Source organism: Melanotaenia boesemani, chromosome 21 (genome assembly GCF_017639745.1).
Source record: "Melanotaenia boesemani isolate fMelBoe1 chromosome 21, fMelBoe1.pri, whole genome shotgun sequence".
NCBI classification, from domain to species: Eukaryota; Metazoa; Chordata; class Actinopteri; order Atheriniformes; family Melanotaeniidae; genus Melanotaenia; species Melanotaenia boesemani.
Genome location: NC_055702.1, coordinates 20040331 through 20060231, shown reverse-complemented (window position 1 = coordinate 20060231; position 19901 = coordinate 20040331). Strand labels below are relative to the sequence as shown.

Genomic DNA, 19901 nt, shown 5'->3' with positions numbered 1-19901 from the left:
GATGCAACTAATTAGATTAATTAGCACCAGGTCAGTAACATTTTAGAATAATGTTCATTGATGTAAAATTATGAAGTAAATGAATACTGTGTCATCTATTTAAGAGAATAGCAGAGGATTTAGAGAATCTGGAGCCCTTTCTGAGTACAAGTAACCTGATCTTCAGGGAGTACTGCTTCTCTTCTGGAAATGACTGCATGGGCTCAGGAATACTTCCAGAAATCAGCTTGAACACAGTTCACTGTGCACTCCACAAATGCAGGTTAAAGCTCTGTCCTACAGAGAAGATGCCATATTCTTCTAAAACTGTCCCATTACTTTCCCATGTTTATTATTAACATGTGTAAACATCATCCTCTTCCAAAGTTTTTAAGCTGTTTTGCTGGCATCAAATTCTACATTTTCCATAAAAGCTCAAATGTCTCTGTGACAACTGACTGCATTGGAAAAGGCTGGAATAGATTGTGGATGATCTTTTGTCTGTTTCAACATCTGAAATGTTATTTATGTTCTTTTGGAGAAAAAATGGGCTTGTTAGATTTGCAAATAATTGTAATCTGTTTTTATATATATTTTAAACAGTGCATCAACTTTTTATGGTATTGAGTTCGTATGTAAAAAAACTCAAAATCCCACACATACTCTGTTCATATTCTGACAATGAGCATACATTGATCACTGTGTAAAAATTACTGTGAGTTTGCATTTTTAAAGAAAATAAAAGAAGCAAGGAAACACTGAAGCTTTGTACAGTTTTGGACCCATCATATCCATTTCTCCCTATCCTCTTTTCTTTTCCTGAAGAGTATTCAGATTCTCTCCCTCCCCTCGACCTCGTTTTGCTCCGTCCCATTCATTGCATGCGTCCAGTCTAATTAAGGTTATCAGGTTTTGGGTCAGCTGTGCTACAGCTGGAGCTTGCCTTGCTCTCCTTTCCCCTCGTTCTGCAGCTCTGTTCAGCCAGCCAGGGTTTTCTTAGTCTTTTTGTTGAGGCCAGCTCAGCCTGGCACAGCTCGGATAAGAACATCCACTGAGGGAGAGGAGAGAAAAAAACGTCACTGAGAGATTCTGTGAAGATGTCATGGAAAAAGAAAGCTGGGGAGGAGGGAGGTTAGGGTGTCATTCTGGAGATTGTGTGTGTTCGTGAGCTCTGAACACTGTTGCAGGTAATGTTTGTAGGCTCAGCGTCTTATGGGTGGCAGTGAGATGTGATGTAATGCCTGTAGCAGTACCAACAGTTGCGTCATGCTAGAGCAACCCTGCAGGTCTGACAGAAAGTGTGCATGCTCTTAAGTCAAAATAATTTCTTTTACAGTATGTGATTTTTTTATTCTTTTTGTATTGGTCCAGACTCTAAGAACAAAAACGATTGCATTGCACGTACTTCTTGAGCTACACTTTTTTCCAGTGTTGGATAAAAATAATGGATCACATTTGTCTTTCTTATAAACCAAACATCCACTAAATGTGGTACTTTTTACTGCAGAGCCCCTTGTGCATTTATCATTATTAATAACTCTGGAGGAGGTTGTCTTAATTCAGTCAGGTCATTGCAAGTTTTCCGGTAATAGTTTAAATGTCTCCGACTTAACTTAAAGTAGGTCAACAGGAGAAACTGATTAATGCAATAGAAAATTGGATATACTAAGAGATGTTGAAAATCATGCAATGAGTTCTGTCTAATTTGAACACGATGTCCTCATTTAATAAAAAAAGATCTTTCAATTTGATGTATTGCTGTAATAGTTCCAGCGTTTTCTAATCAGATTTGTACATTTTCCAGTAAAAGCAATGAGCCATGTATGTCCACATGAAAATTGAAAAAATCTAATTGCTCACACAATAATTGAATTTATGCAAATTGATTGATTAAACATGTCTATTATAATTTAAAGTACCTAGCCAAGAAGTATTTTAAAATTGCAATGTGTCACTATGGTTGTATGTGTGTGTGTGTGTGTGTGTGTGTGTGTGTGTGTGTGTGTGTGTGTGTGTGTGTGTGTGTGTGTGTGTGTGTGTGTGTGTGTGTCCTCATGACACATGCAAGCTACCACTACCAACTGTGAATCAGAGCAAAAGCACAACACTTACAGCAGGAATGTGCATCATATCATCTGTTACAGCATCCTTGTAAAACCAAGACTTATCCTTTGCTGGTTAACTCTGTTTATCCTTGATTCCTTTCCTTGTCACCTATTCTCACATCTTAGCCCCTAACTCCTGGGGGATCAGCAGAGGAGATGAGGAAGTAAAAACAAGCAAAGAAGGGAAGAAGAAACACGTGATAAGTGTTAATGGTGTTCATTAAATTCTATATTTTGCTGCTGGAAGTAGCCATCAGAAGGTGATACAATGTGGCCATAAAGGGGTGGATGTGGTCAGCAATAATACTCAGGTAGGCGGTGTTGGTTGTAAGTGGTGTGTTTTAAGGTAAAGCTGCCTTTTCTGTCATCTCCAACTAGTTTTCCCATTCTCTTCTGACCTCTGACATCGGCAAGACATTTTGGTCCAGACAACTGCCGCTCACTGGGTATTTTCTCTTTTCCAGACCATTCTCTGTAAACCCTAGAGATGGTTGCATGTTAAAATCCCTGTAGTTGACTGGTTACTAGTGAGTGCAGAGATGAAGGACACACCTGTACAGCTTCAGTTATTGCTCCTCTGCCTCTTGTCTTTGTATTTCTGGAGTTGTCTTCGTGATGAACTGAGTCATATGTGTGTTTATGAAATCCATGTTGCAACCCTGCAATTTTTGATTCCCTTTAATTATCTTGTATGTTGGAATTATTGTGCCGCAGCGCTAGTATTGATCAACAATCTGACAGCCTGTCTTTAAACCCTCCAGAGCAGAGAAACACCACCGTACGCTGTTCGTAGGCCACTGCAGAAACACAGGTTAGACTGATTTGGATAAATGAGGCTGTTTTTGCTCCTCAGGCTCCTCGTTGCGACTCATTTCGGTCACCTCTGGTTTAATCACCAGACAGCCGTGGGAGCTCCCTGCCTGAGCCACATATCCATGGATCAAGGCTGTGGATGGGCTGTAGCCTAAAGCTCCCAACAACTGCATGTCAGGATTCCACTTTGCTGGCTTGTTGAGCTGTCAGATTTTTGTGATGTTTTTGATTCCCCACTGAAAGCTTTTCAGCATGAAACTGCACTGGCTTGAAGGAAATTGTCAGCCAGTCCATCAGCTTTAAGACTAACAAGTTACTGTTCAGGCTGTGTGTCAGAAGGAAAACTGATGCACACACACTCACACTGTAGAGACATGGCGTTTTGCAATGCTTTTCTGAGAAATTCTTGCTGATTAAGATTTGTTTGGATGCTGCATTCTCTGCTAGTAAACCCGTCTTTGTACAATTTAATCACCTAATCATACAACACCTTTTTGCTTTTGAAGCTGCTAATTAGCCTTTGTCCTGCAGATATTTATTAGCTGATGCAAGCCTGAAGCAAGCCTTTGGGTAGCCTTGTCTTGTGCAAGGTCAGCTAGGGAGAGATGAATATGCTCTATGAGTAATGCCGATTTCATATAAGGTCCTGAAATAAGTAAATGAATCTGAGCCTGTGTTGACATCTGCTAGACGATGACCTAGTCTGATTAAACAAATTGATCGGGCTAGCATGCAGCACAGCAATTACTTAATATAAAGCAGTGTTTGGTTAGAAAAATGAACATGCACACTGTCAAATTCACATTGACATACACTATACTGCATACACAATGCTGTACACGCACACACAAAAACTTATTAGCTTCCTCTCACTGAGAATTAATTGAGTTTCTTCACGCTTAAAATTAATTCCATCTTTTATAATGTCCTAGTTAAGAACTGTGGTGGTAAAATAAATAGAGGTGATGAATGGCTGGCATGACAGTCAGAGGAGGTGTCCTCTTGTCCTTCACTGAGTGGAAAATGACAAGACTTAACGTGTGTTTACAGGAGAGGGACTTGCAGTCCAGAGTACCCCTCATGATTCATCACATTGTTTGGACATGTTTTCACATTCTTCAACAAATGTTGGTGCAGTGGCATATTTGAGGTTTTGGGATTATTTTTTTGAACTGGACTTAGTTGATGTTTTATGTTCAGATTCCCAACAGCTTTGTTTTATTGCTTTGCAACCTGATCTGATCCTGTGATTCTGTTGTCTTGGTTGTTTTATGTATTGATTGGGAGCATTGGTGCACCTGTTTGAATAAAAGGAGGAAGGACGAGGAGGGATCAGCAGAGCCCAAATGGTCTCAACTAAAGTGTTTTGTTTTTTTTCCCATAAATTTCCACCAGTGAAAAAGTGTAACATACTTTTTTTTTCACTTCACAATAAGTGTCAAAATGATTAGTTCTCTAGTCATTTACATAAGATCATTTAGAGAGCTCCCAGATGTGTTACAACTAGTTTATTTGATGCCATTGATAGATTACTTTCCATAGAGCTCAGGGTTTTACAACCCGCCTACGGATAAACACATTTTTAGTTTATAACTTTTAGCTAAACTTAAACAATGATTCTGAGAAAATTCGAGCAGATCTGCTTGGAGCAGCTGTTGTTAAAGCAGATGAGAAAAAGCTCTGATTTCAGGAGCACGTTTCAACCCGTTTTATCAAGTGTTGTTGCTGTGATTTCTTTTTTATTGTGGGTGGTTGTAATGTGTTCGGTAGTCACGCAGTTAATTGTAGTTGTGTGTTTTGCCCAATTTGTTTAGCATTTTAGAGCAAAGTTAAAACAAAAGGCCCCACAGACCACATAATGTTTGCCAAGTGGCTGCTGCAGTTTTGTGTTTCCACTATAATCTGTAAAACTCTCAACACTAGATGTGAGAGGAATGCATAACTGGGGTGTTTGTGCCATGGAGATTTGCTCTGCAAATGTTAAAAGTTAGGCCGGTCTTCTCCTCTGTTCTGGTTTTTACTTATTTATTTATCACGTCTTATTTGTGAGAGGATTTTTATGGAGACAAATGAGGCCCGCTGCCTTTTGCATGCTCAGGATGAAGAACTGAATCGAAGTCTAGATGCAGGCCGATGGTTTTCCTTAGTGAGGCAATTATTTTTTAAAAATCCATTTGTATGAACACAGTCATTATAAATTGAAGTAATGTGGATTTGGATCACAGTGAATCAGCTGGAATTGATTGTGTCTGTAAAGTGTCCTGAGATGAATATTGTGAATTGGAACTATACAAATAAATCTGAATTAAACTGAATTATAAAAAAAGGGATAATCTTGCAGATTATAAGAATTAATCTTAGCATCATCCTCTCTTTTGGCCACTAGGAGAGTGAGTCACAGGTTTGATATGGTATTATATCAGGTCAGTAAATAATGATTGCTGATATTAAAAATTCAGCCTCAATACAATTTTGATTTGATTCAGAAGCCAGCGATCAATATGTGACAATGTGATTTAATAGGATCACTTCCATTCCTACCACATCACAGAAAACAACTAAGATATTAAAATATAATTGTATTCCTGTGCTCACTCAGGCATTTAAATAAAAAATGATGTTATTTTAACAAAAACAAGATGTACCACACTCTGTTTATTGAGTGTTAACATTTTCACATAATGTAAAATAGTGTAAAAGGAAACAAAAGGAAAAAATGTTTAATACCAGTAAAAAGAGTTGGGCACGTTTTCCTTTTAGTTTATGGGAAAATGTGTCCAAACCTTTGGCTGGTATTGCATTAGTTTATATTAAGTGGTATCAGTGTAAACGTGCTCTGATTTACAGGCTCAGACGAAAATGTTCAGAACAAAGAAAATGTAAAGAATTTCACATGTTTTTTCTTGAACGTCTCTTACAAATGATTACTGTAAAGATGATTGACTGATTATGTTTGCAATTTATATTGTTTCTACTAGTTCGTTGATCATTGAATTGATATATTTGTCTATGCAAATCGATGAATTATTGCTCCTCTAGTTACCACCAATTGGCCGTTGTACAGTAACTTCAACATATATACATTATTTTCTTTGCATGAATAAAACAGCTGAAACTCACCAATATGTCCAGGGCTGTTCAGATATCAATTGCACCTTACTGGCAAAAAAACAAAACAAACCACAATCTATTTAACCTGCTGCTGTTCTTCGATAACTCACGTGTCAAACAGAGAAGGCTCAGTCCCACATCACTGTGTCCTTCCCCAAATCAAACCAGTGTCATGAAATCAGCAGCTACAACAGCACCAGTGATAAAAATAGCAAGTTTAATGATGCTGGTTTGATGCGTGAAAGCACTCACATGGTGGGACTGTTTTGCCTTATCTTACCTTACCTTAAACACTTTAGGAATTTTTAACAACATGGTACAATCCCATGAAATTCACTTATGGTAATATTTTAGCCAGAAAAAGACATGCATATGTTGGTACATCTGTACCACATGGATGGTACAGATTCTGTAGATATGGTATAGTATTTTAATGTCTCTGTCTTACTTAATAATTCCTGGTGTGCTCGTGTAGATGGATGTGTTAAACTGTGGATGGATATGTCTTTAATTACTGAAGTAGAGCCATGCTGCAGGAGTTTTAGGATTTCTGTCAAATGGCCTCACTGTGCATTTATGAGTCTTCCAGCTGAGAATCGTGACCCATCTACACACTGTTTGGCAGTCAGGCCACCCATTACTTTGTATTACTCCTGGAATCAGTCATTTGGACTCATTTACTCATCTCATATTTTTGCCAGATCTTTTTATTGTATTTTTTTTCAGAAATAGCAAAAGAAAAAGGCCGAGGAAGAGTTGGTATTATTCGTCCCAGAGGCAGAACAAATCTATTGTACAGCACCCTTTTTTCTATGTTTTATGATGTGGTTGCCATGGCATCTGAGCAGTTATTTGAAACTTGACTGTTTCATCACCTCTAGAGGGCAAGATAGTAATCCAAAATCCCCCTCACAGGGAATCTCATTAAATTCAAAGTGAATGCAGCATGTAATGATTTTTATATGTTTTTGTATATGATGTTCTGTATCAGCACCGCCATATTCTTGATCATAATGCAGCATTCATATAGCATCATTTCAGCAACTACCTACATAGGTGATAATATGTCTGTCTAAACTGTTTATGGCTTCTGAAGGATTAAAACATAAAAAACATAAACATAAAAACACCAGATTATGATGATTATGCAAAGTTAAACAGCCAATTGAAGATACACTGATAAAACTTGTGATTTGGTTTAGTTTTCTCATTATGAATTAATTATAAGCCTTTATACAACAATGAATAAAGCAGGATAAATACAATACAGGATCACCCTAACAACACCCCCCACCCCCCCACCCCCAATTTTTAATATATCATTTACATCTGCCACCCTTTTTCCAGTTTGTGCTCCTGCATGGCCCCCACATCAGAAAATGCCTAGGTCCGCCCCTGCTGTAAGCTGCTACAGACAAAAGCTAATTAATTTTAAATGCTAATTTGTAAGACATTAGTACTGTATATGACAGATTAGGATATCTTATTTAGTATGTGAAAATTGACAGTGCAAATGAGGACGGAGCTCTTGCAGTAATCACTACTCTGGCTTTTCTCAACGCACCTCTCAGCTCTTCACCCCTCGCTTGACTTGATATCCAGTAGTTCTTAGCAGAAAAAAAAAACCTGTGAAGTCGTTTGATTGTCTTAAAGGTTAAATATATAGTTTTAATGATTCATTCTAAAGTCATGAGAAGTTTTTATTTCCCATGATGCAGCATCAGCTTATGTGCTGGGTCTCATCTCATTGGCCCAATTTAACTCTTGTGTGAGAGGAAAGAGAAGTATTGTCTGTTCAATTTTTATTTTTTAAGTGTAAAAATTAGGGGTGGAACTCCAATAAAAAATTAATGTAATTAATTGATCTCGATTAATCTCATTTTAATCGTATAAAAATATTTGCCCCCAAAAGCAACAGTTTTTAATTTAAATAGATTTTAGAGGATGATTTAATCATATAATAGACAAATATGTAAATAATGTAAATTCAAGTTCTAGTAATCTCTGGAAAAATGTATTAAATTGTTTTTTGTACCTAAACTTACCATGTTACAGTACTTTTAACTTTTAAAATGTTTTTGTCCAAACTCTTCATTAATAGACATTAATATTGGATGGTAAGCCAGGGCGGGATCAGCAAACTTTGCACTTTTCATGTTCTGTCTCCACTTCATACCAGCAGAGATGAACATCTGCTGCTCTGACTGCAGGCTGGGAGAGTTTTTGGATGGGGGAGGAGCCTGCAGCAGCACCCGCGGCTCATTGAGAAGCATAAACGATATGCGATTTCACATCAGTCTCCAAAAGTTCCCAATAACACCAGAAAAGTAGCTACTTTTGTCGCTAGTCAATTTTTTTTAAATAGTCGTGTGAAAACTTGCTAAATAAGCGCCTAAGTTGCTAAGTTGTTAGCCGAGTTCTGACGTGTGCACCAATCTAATTAGTGTACCAGGAACTCGTGCACTGACAAACGTCCCACGTTATTTGGAATTTAAACTGCAATTAAAAGCACACATTTTTTAAGGCGTAAAATTTTTGTAATTAATTAGTCGTAATTAACTAATTAAACTTCCACCCCTAGTAACAATAAATGTTGGTTGAAGTTGTCAGAAAGTCAGTTGGGAAGAAATATTCTGTCCAAAAGAGAGCAAAAGAACTGACCCAAAGAAAACAGTGTGAACTTGTTTTTTACTGTAAGAATGCTGGAGAAAGATGGATTTTTCCACTTGTTTAAAGAAAGATTAAATGAGAAAAATTTAGAAGCGTTATCCTGAAGTGATTGTAGTCAAATCACTATGTAAATAATGTCTCCATCCATCCATTGTCTGTAACTGTGTTCCAATGCAGGCTTGCATGGTGGCCAGACCTTGTCTAGCTGCCACTTGGCACAAGGCAGCATACACCACACAGTCACAAAACAATTCACAGATTTCATAGATAGGGTCATACCCTATAAAGACATATGCCAAATACATAAACAAGTACAAAGTTATCTTTGTGGAGTACTACTAAAAGTGTGGAGGACATGCCTAATTTTGAGAGGCTAAATAAATGAGATAAATAAAAACTAAACCAAGATCCATAAGGGTTTTTGTAATTACATTTTGACAGAAAAGACAATTTTCTTCATCCTGTATATATCATATACAGGACGGAGAAACACCCGCAGTCATTAGCCGTGAGTGTTTCTGGTTTATGCCACTCTCTGGTAATTGCTTGCCTGCTGGCAGCACATTTAATCCGAAACAAGTAATCCAAATGTGGAGCAACATTTTTTGAGGGCAAAGCGCCAAAATATAGGTTCATTCATTTAAATGGAATTTCGATTTGGAATACTTTCTGCAAAACTTCACAAACTTGCTGCCAAGAGGATGTTAGAAGACGGCTTAAGCAGAGTATGTGGTCGTTATTTACCTCAGAAAGTTTGTTTCCAGGAGTTTGAATTTCCAGCTTAATGACTTGTTTTGAGGTAATAAAGAAAGTGGGAAGCTACAAACATGAATATAAACATGTCTATGTCTGCTACTTTATTTTTTCAAGATAACATTCAGTTTTCCATGTAACAGGGGCTTTTTTATTATTGTAGTGTGTTTGCTCTGAAATGGGATGTGAATAAGTTCATGTATGACTGATGGTTTTGGAGCAGCCGTAGCAACTGCCGTAGCAACTGCCTCACCTGTCAGTCGGCAATGGCGGCCTGTGGAAGAGGCTGTGACAGCAGGTGTCCTCCATACAGCACAGTGGGTGTCACAGCTGCCAATCTCCAGACAGAGACCTGTCCACACTGTCCGGCCTGGTTAGGCGGACGGGCCGGGGTAGCGAACAAACATCAGCACATTTGCATGAACACACAAACACACAGAGATGTAAATAACAGCCCGTCATGGTTGATTAGGGCTAATGACGATTGAATTGTGGGCTGGAAGGATTTGCAAAGTGTTGGATATGAGCTGGGTGCACCCCCTCACTCCATCCCACCCATCTCTGTTTGACTGTTTCCAAGAATCTGTCCATCTGCCAACTTCTATTATGTCTCATGTTTATTTGTGTTTTTCTTTTTCGCTTTTTAATGAAGTTGCTTGTTTTTTTTGTTACCTTGTTTCATGCTATGAATAAGTTTTTCTCACTTTTTATATAATTGTGTCTCACTCGCTGCTATGATCCACAGTGATTAATTTAAGCGTCCTGTGTGTTTTGTTCCTCTTCGTGTACGTGCTGCAGGTGGCCGAGATGCACGGTGAGCTGATAGAGTTTAATGAGCGCCTATATCGTTCCCTCATGGCCAAAGACCACCTCATTGTCCAGATGAGACAGGAACTCATTGACCTCAGAGGACCGGTGAGTGACTGGACAAACATGCATGCTTCTGTCTCATCTTGAAGTCTCTGCAGGATTCCCCCCTGTTTTCCTCTTGTTCCTTCTCTGCCACTCTGCTCCCGGGTATTTTGATTCATTTGCATTTCCACTTACCCCTAGTTGTTTTTTTGTGGTGCTCTTTCTCCATGGTGCCACTTTAGTTTGCCTCTGCCTGAGATTTATTAGTTCTTGTACCATAACTCTACACACCACAGGCAAAAAGAGTTTTCTCCTGCACTACTGGTCACACCTTTGAGACTTACAGTTTAAATTTGCTTGAGATTTTATCGCATTATACAGATTAGTTTAAAATTTTATTGGATCAATTTAAATTCATCCTGTTTATGTGTGACCCTATATTGTGTCTTTTAAAGTAAATGTTATAAAATGTTATTATTATTAATTCGTGATTGCATGAAATCCAGCTTGTTCTCCAAGCTGTATAGTTATTTAGTTGTCTGCAAGATTAATGGTTAGATCATTCATGTCAAACTTTTTTTCTTAATTAATTTTATTTTCTAATTAATAGGTTGATTGGTTGGATTTTTCTAGCTCAGCAAAATCTCACAAATTTTTATCTTGGTGCCATCACTGCAGGACAGATCCTTTCAGAATGAACCACCTTTGAAACTGTGTGCATATCTGCGTGTGTTTTATGGACTGATGAAATATTTTAACCCTTAAAACTCTGCCAGATGGCCAGCAACCCTTAGCGCTATCACTTATAGTGGCAATAGTTTCTCAGGAACGGTAGTGTGTAACTCTGTGGGGTAAATTGTGATGAATAGCTTAGTCTTTAAGTTTTTAAGGCATTTATATCCTATCTAGTAGGTTTTACAATCCAGCCAAGAAATGTAGTGTTTATTCAAAGACTTGATGGTAAATCTACAAGTGTGATTCATGATTTGAGAGAATGATATGCAGATAAGCAAAGGCTTGATAACAAACCAGCAAAACAATCTTTATGGAAGCCATATTTTAGAGTTACAGCTTCCAAATTCTGCATTACATTGAATGCAGCACAAGGGGATGTTGGGTAAAAAAGCAGTGTGTGCCTCAAAATGTTGCAAAAGGCCCAGCACGACCTAATAGTGGGATTAAGATGTATTCGTGTCTACACAATGTGATTAAGGAATGACGGATCTTAAATACTTCTTTTAGCTTAAACCTATTTTTTTTTCGTCCAAATATGACTTTTTTTGTTGAGGTAATCAGAAAGTGCTGTTTACATACATGTATGATGCAGGAATGGTTTTGTTCAGACATGTAAACATACTAAATGCCAATCGGGACAATCTCCTTTTTTAAGATTATTTAAGAATATTTCAATAAAACTACTTTTCAGTACTTTAGTATTTTAAAGGTTGCTCTCTAGAATTAAAAAAAAAAATAAAGCCCCAACATCTGGTCATGCTCAGAAGAGCTTGAAGCAGTTTGGACATGCACACACAAACACTCTCTCTGCTCACAGTGAGAGTTGAGACAGCTGCAGTGAAGGCAGCCTCAGGCTGAAGATAGGACCTCTTATCCTTCTGCTTCAGCCCTGCTCTGCTGGACCGCTCACTCTGTCCATATATGTGTGCGCACGCATGGCCATCCCTGGTTCCTGTTTGTTGTACTCTTCCATCTTTTTTTAGAGCTGCTGCAAATGGCCAAGCTTGGTTCACTCCCCTGCTTCCACACCTCATCTTCTTTTTGTGTTTCTACTGCACCCTCCTATTACTTTGTGTGTGTGTGTGTTTATCTGTGAGTGTTGGAGAGTTTCATCAAAGTCTGGAGGCTGATGACCCTACTGCAGAGGCTTTTTTTTATTATGTTTTTGGTTTAGCTGGGCAAACTCTCTCATTGTGCCTGTAAGCAGGAAATCCATTTATCCATTCTTTCACCTATTCTTGTCATTCAGTATAATTCATTGCTTCAGAAACATCAAAAAACCCTCAGCCCTGCTAAACATTGCTTCATAATGTTTAGTAGGGCTGAGGGAAATGTGTGTACTGTAAAGTTTGCCAACCGTGTTTCATAGATTAGCATTTAGAGTCACAATTTGTCTAATTTTTTACCTAATAGAAGTATGGGGAAAACACTCCTCAGCCACAGCTTTAACGCTTCTGCTGTGTATCATGGAGATCCTTCTTGTGCTGCCAAAACAAACCTTTACCTTTCAGTGTGTGGACATCTCTTACTATGTCCTCTAGTTTTTGGCAGCAGGTTGGGAATATGGGTTGTGAGGTTGGGCATCAGTGGAATGATTTGATGCATCCTACTGATGCTGGATCAGATCAGTATCCAGGGACTTAAGATGCCAAGTTGGGGCAAGGGACCTCAGGAATGCAACATGAGTCACAGTGCTAGGAGAGACTACTGCTGTCAGGGTGCAGCGTTGCTATGGGGAGGCGTGCTTGAGTCTGCAACAATGTTTAGAGGAGAAACATTCACACCCCTTCTCAGCCCCCTTTAAATTGCCTACAAGTAGAGCTTAGTTAGGAGTCATTGCCAAATTTGACATTTAGCGTATTTGTATATTTGTGTTTCAGTTTGTCCTTAATATCTAATAAAACTGTTTTTCTACTTGTCTACCAATGTCCCTCGCTCATTTTTCCAGGTTCCAGGTGACTTAAGCCAGACCTCAGATGATCCTAGCCTGTCAGATTTTGAGACGTGAGGATATTTCTCTGCTACTTTTTCTCTTTTTAAATCATTATGCTATTAAGTATAGTGCTGTTGATGTTGCTGCTGCTGGTGATAATGATGATGACAGTGATAATGACGGTGTCACTGAGGACTGTTTGTTGTTTGTGTCTCTCAGGGCTCATCGTGCTCTCATCAACGTGTGGATCCCCTCTGTGTTCCTGCAGGGCAGAGCCGCGAACGCCTACCATGTCTATCAGGTACGCTCATAGGACACTGCTCACACAGAAATGTGACTGTTTATTAGAAAAAATAATGCCGAAACAGTCATTTCATCTGGACAAACTGATTTGGGCCTAACTTGGATACAAGCAACTCTGACTAGAGGACAAAGCCATTATCTGTATATAGTGTGATCATGTTGAAGAGCAGTAAAGACAGAAGTTAAAAGGTCATTAATGCAAAGAGTGAGGGAATAAATGAGAAAGCTCTGAAAGAGTTATACATTAGCATCAGAAGCTCATCATCAGTGTTCATTAGCATTGTTGTGCTTAGAGATTTTTATCCCCTCATCTCTGCTGAAGTGGTCAAGCAGAACATTTTAATTTGCCAGTGGTAGTCCGCTAGTTCTTCAGTCTGTCCAGCACATGGTTGTATTAGAATTTTTCATTTCTGGCTGGCTGGCCAGAAATGAAAAGTGAAAAAGAAGGAGGGGGGAGGGAAGGAAGGAAAGATTGAAAGAAAAAAGGAGAGAGAGAAAGAAAGTAGATATTTCTTTATATCAGCTGATTTGCAATTAATCATTTGCAATGATTTGCATGGACTTATCTGTCCATAATTGGCTGCACTAATCTAACAAAGACCAGGCTTTGTTTGCTTTGGAACTCAGATTATCATACAAGTAAATCATTTAAATTGAATGTGGAAAGCTCTGCATGAACAAAAAAAACAAAACAAACAAAAACACCCTGTCCTTTACCCACAGTGCTAACAGCATTAGCCTCAGCTGCATGCTAGCTGTCTGATGCTAACAATATAAAATAGAATAAAATTATAAACTAACCAGCTAAACAGTTGTATTTCTACATTTTGGTTACACACATGTAATAAAGTAGTGCCTTAAACTAAATGCTAATTTGAGCATTTAACTTAAGATACTAAATGTGAATTTTAGCATTTAGCTGAAACATGAATGCAAATTTTAGAATTCAGCGTAAAGAAAAAGATTAAATATAAATTTTTGGGTTTATTTCAAAGATGGCAGCTCGTTTTAGCATTCAGTTTAAAGATGGAAAAGGTTAAAGATAAGATTTTAGCATTTAGTTAGAAGAAAAATGCTAAAATTTAAGAATTAAGCTAGAAGTGCTACTGTACCGCTTGCATGAAAGACATTTTTTAGAGGTGGTCTCTGAACTAAATACTTTAAAACTTTTTTTAAAAAAAGAGAATTGTCTGGAACAGTGGTTCTGATCTGTTTTCCCCTGTAAACACATAACTTTGTCACCCCTTTCCAGGACAGTCAGTCACACTTTTGCTTCATTAAAAATAAATATTTCTTTCTCACTCAATCAGCTTTCAAGGGTGTAAGCTAGTCTTTGCAGCCAGGATATTTCATGTTTTTGAGTTTGGAAATATGAAGCCCCAAGGCTCATGTTATTAGCATGCATCATCATCTGTAAAATGAGACACAATTCCCTCCCAAACCATTTATATGCTGGGTAAATGCATGGATAAAAGGATATGCCGACTAGAAAAGTTTGTCATGTGACAATTTTTCATTTCCTCAAAACAAACTAGTGCATTCCTGTGTGTCATAGCAGTGTTTGATGCAGTTTGTCCTCACACAGACCTTTGATTATCCAGTAAATAAGTTATGACATTGTACTTGTTCAAATCTTTCCTTTGCTTTCCTCCTTGTGATCTTTGGCATCTCATTTAGGTCAGCAGGAACCACTCTGTTAAAACAAATGCTAACATAATATTAACAATTATTTTTTTCTATCACTGATCATAGTCACACGTCCCTAAATTATAGTCTAACTTCCCATTACAGTCTAACACCGTATTTCGAAAAGAAGTCTTATCGAAGCTGAGACTTTGCACAGCAATGATAATAGCACGACTCTTCCTAAAGCATATAATGGTTCCTGAACTCCTTTGCCAGGTACTTATTTGAGTGTGGTGTGCTGGGAACTGGATTCGAGAGCAGCTTAACAAACCTTCTGCTTTCGTCTGTCAAGTTATCGAGCAAAGTCGACAACAGCAGCTCATTCCCTGGGCTACTGTTTTACTCTGTCACATTAACAAGATGTCACACCTCAGCTCTCTCACCACAGCCATATGAGACCGACACACACACGTGCATGATCAGACATCCAATCCCCTGGCTCAGCCTTGTGAGACAGGCACACATATAAACACACATGCATTTAGTGGTATAAATATGGTATTCATTGCTCGGCATAAATCCATACAGATGCACGTGGTTACATGATAACATGCACATATGTGCTTCGGTATATCATTGCAAATTTGTGCATACACACAGTAAACTAAGTAGACACACAGAAGCTATAGTAGACATTCGTCTTGGTGTTTTGTAGAAACATTTGACAGACAGAAATATGTGCCCACACGCACACATAGATACACACAGTGTTGTTATCTGCTCTGTAACCAGGAGCCACAGCTGTAATGCTAGTCAGTGGAAACCATGTGGGACAGGAGGAGACAGCAGAGGCACATCCTCAGCTATAACTGATGGTCAGACTGGCAACCAAGCTCAGCTCGGCTCAACTTGTGCATAATAAATGTTAATTCACAGCTCAGGACTCGAGCTCTGAGCTCTCAAGTCTTTGTGGGTTAAAATGTCTCCTTTCTCCTGACAGGACGAAAGCACAGAAATGGTGAATGAGATGGATTGTTATAATTCCTGCCACTTATAGCTTCAAACCCTTTTGCAAAGATGCCTGGTTCAGTGCACTTTGTTCAACGCTGCACAAACACAATGTTACACTTATCTTTCATGAAAACAACTTTGAATTTTCATTTTCTGGTAATGGTAGAATGCTGCTTGCTTTTGTTGCTAACTGATGTTGCACTAACTGCATCTCTGTGCCACCTGTGCTCAGTTTGAGACTCTTATATATGAACGTACTAATCAACAAACCATCAGTAAAGATAAACCTTTCTCTTGAGTTCAGCTTGATAAATGTTTCTAACTTGGGGTAGAGGTGATAATAGCTGGTTAAAGTGTGTGAATCATATTGGTGGATTTGGATATCCGCTGGGCTTTCAGCAATAATCGGTGTCCACCTGCAGTTGGGATTTGTGGCTCGACTCCAGCATCAAAGCTGAGCACGTTCCATGTGTTGTGCTGATATAGCCTGATTTCTTCCTCTCAATAATGGTCTCTGAGAGACTACTGTCCAGCCCTGGGGCTGGTATAAAGCACAGCCCATCTGGTGTATTGGATACTTCCTTTCCCAGAGCTATATCTGTCTAATAGCTCCCTGTGGAAACAGCTTTTGTTCTTCGACAGGCTAATGGATGGCCAAGGTTACTGAAGTCACTGTTGTTAAGGTGAGGTTGTTGTGGTGATTGAACACTGAGCCAACATTCTTAAAGACCTAAGAGAACCATGTGAAGCGAGCAAAGGTCTCTTTAAAATGCCCTCTAGTGAATACAATACCTTTCATATAGTCTCACTTGCACACACATGCATATGCTTGTACGATTGAACCAATGATGAGAGCAATGAGCCATAGCCAAAGCCAGAGAGTGTTTTTCGAGACTCTGAGAGTGCGTGGGATTTTTGGATACAAGAGCCTAAGTTAGGTCATTGCAACCTTGTGCTTGAAAATAAGCACAATGACAGCTCCATGCTGCTGTTTCAGCCATCCAGAGAGTAGGAAAGAGAGAGCTAACCACCACTTCTCACACCGCATGTCCCTAAATGTCTGTCTCTCATTGTCCACTCCGTTTTTCTTGCCTGCTTCATCTCTTTCTCTCTGCTCAGCTTCTCTATCAGTCTCCCTTTCCCTGCCAGATTTCATGGCATCATGGCAGGGGTAAGACTTCATGTACTCCATTTTCTGTCTTTGTATTTTTTTTTTCTTCAGAGCCACTTTTTTAGTCTGAGCTCTCTGAAATGACTTCCATTTAAAGTGCAGTAAGGCCTGTGGATGGATGATAGGAGACAGAATGCGATGGAGAGGCAGAGACTGATGCATTTGTTCCATTATAAGTTGGCTTCTGCTCTTTGTGGAAGACTGTGCCTCTGGGCCTTCATCCTTGCTTTATCACTCCATACTTTCCTGCTCCTCTTGTCCTTTTCCGATTCCATAATGACAGAATTATACCAGTCCTTGCGAATCAGTGTCTCTCTTTTGAACAATACCAAACAACATAGAAGCTATTAGGAAAGGCAGCATTATTTGCACAAAGTCAGTGAACACAGGAAGCCTTGATGTGTACAGGAATGTCTGTGATCTCATTATTAGAGTTAGCAATAGCACTCTCACCAAATCACTTGGTTCACCAAATTAGTTCACTTCAGCAGCTTTAATTGAATTACCATTTAAATTTGTGGAGACAGCAGTGGTTTGTAGCCAAAATCTAGCACTGACTTTTGGTATTTAAATTATTATAATATAAATTATTTAAATGGAGACAATGACCAGATGCAACATTGAAATCACATATAATATGTGAGCAACACTACATAGGTTTCTCACCCTAAAACTCTGCTTCTGACTTGTTTTGATAGCACATTCATTATGTACGTTCCTGCAGCCATCATTGCCCTGTAGCATCCAGTGGCTGAGAAACCGCACTTCACAACTGCTGTACCCCCTCCCCACCAGTCCAGGGCATCACCTGACAGCTGCATTTCGCTTTATGGCACCATGTCACTCACCAGCAACTGGATATCAATGCACTGGCTGTTGTAGGTGCACACCATGGCTGATTCAGCAAAGAACTGCAAGATCACATTAATGATGGAAGAGAAGAAAACAAAGAGAGAAAGTGATAGAGCAAGAAATAAGACAAGAGTCAACATCAGACTGACTTTTACTGGCTGAAGAAAGCTCAGAGATGAGACAGGATGCTATACTTAGCCTTTGTTAAGGGGTATCAAAGTGTAGAATTCTGCTCAGAAGTGTTGCTCTAACATATTAGAGACTAGTATACCTGTGAAATGTAACTGTGGTCTTATCTTTGGTCATACCTTTTTTTTTTATAAAAGTAAGATATTTTTAATCAAAACACCAAGAAGCCATGCTGTTAATAACCCTGATGCACAAGGAGCTTTGGAAGGCCAGTTTTTATAACTGCTAAATGGCAATAAAAACACACCAGCATGTAATTATTGATCTGTTTTTTACATAATCTATCTTTCTGCTTCTTCTCCCCATCCTATTTAGTCCCTCTTATGTTTCATTATCCTGCTCTTTCTAGTTTTATGACTAATCTTTTTTCTCCCCACTCAAGTTTTTTCATTTATTTTTCAATCAGTTTTTACCCAGTTATGTCAGACATGCACGTAAGGATATGTTTCAGGACTTAACTGAAAGGACCTTTTACAAATCTCAGATTTAACCTGTTGCAACTTCCCAGATGAGATAAACACGTTAGAGATGAGAAACTGCTAACTGAAAGGAGAAAAAGAAAAAAGATTAGCTAAAATCAGCTCAATAATGCTCATACATCCACATCTGCTTGCATTCAAAACACATCCAAGTATCAGGAACCACAGTGTGAACTGACTATATACATTACATAATTAGTCTGTCAGTAAGCTGGCACCTCTTGTCTACAATTCAGCAGATAATTTACATATACATTTATTCTATATATATATATATATATATATATATATATATATGTGTGTGTGTGTGCGCGTGCATATAGTTCAGATGAGGAATTCTCTTTGATCGGCAAAAAGCTGAGCCTTTAATTTCATCACAAAGTCAAGGGCTCAGTGCAAACTTCTCACTGTTTTTATAATGCCAGCAAGTCAGAATACTGTCTATTGCAACTTTCCCCTTTAATGTAGTTTCTCCCACTGCCCTTCACACTTTTGAAATATATTGCAAGTAAACAACGTAAGAAGTCATGTCCACTGCTTTTCTATTTCTTTTTCTTCTTCTTTTTTTTTTAATAAAGTGGATTTTTATAATCTCCTGCACGTATGCTTACATTCATGCAAAGCTCAGTGTTTTTAGCTTAGAAAAAGAGTGAGATGTCCCCATTAAAAATAGTTGCACAAACTATCTTTGTTTTCCTTGTGCCACCCATAAGGCTTTAATATGCAGCATATGAGTGCCACATAAATCAGCTTCTCGATGAATAATTGAGATGTCCTTGCTGACACTCTTTTCGGATGTGTGCACTGCTGCCATCAATGGACTGTCATCCCTCCAGAGAAATGCGAAGTGTGAAATGTGTTAGCACCTTTAATTTCTATGTCAGCCATTGGATATGGCTGAGTTAACTTGGGAGACTTGGCAGTTGCTAAGGCAGTAAGCTTTACATTCAGACCTGCTTCGTGTGAGTCGCCCTGATTAGCCAGAAGCTTAAACCTCATGCTGCTGGGCTGCTTGAGCTATGCAGATGAGGTGATCCATACATATGTATTACTGGGAACACTGAGTGCAAGCTCATACGTAGATGGCTGAATGCTCTGGTTTTGAATGTAGGTCATTCTGGCCATGATCTCTACTGAATGCATGCGTATTCATGCCTGTATGAGTGATTGTGGTTGCAGTAACGACCGGCTGGTGACAGAGGGAGATAAGTATTCTGATGATGGCAGTGATGGATGTTTTACAAAGATGATGATGATAATTGCAATCATGTTGGTCGTACATCTATAAGCCATAGATTAAACACCCTCTGGAAGGCACT

The 19901-nt window shown here is 38.7% G+C and overlaps 1 protein-coding gene across 5 annotated transcripts in view; it reads left to right on the top strand.

Moving 5' to 3' along the window:
• snx29 (sorting nexin 29) overlaps window positions 1-19901 on the top strand; it is a 178272-nt gene that overhangs the window by 98692 nt on the left and 59679 nt on the right. For all 5 annotated transcript variants that reach the window (XM_041973898.1, XM_041973897.1, XM_041973900.1 and 2 more), the window contains 3 exons: window positions 10230-10346; window positions 12967-13022; window positions 13171-13252. In XM_041973898.1, coding sequence (XP_041829832.1) covers window positions 10230-10346; window positions 12967-13022; window positions 13171-13252 — 255 coding nt within the window. The remainder of the gene's footprint in view (window positions 1-10229; window positions 10347-12966; window positions 13023-13170; window positions 13253-19901) is intronic.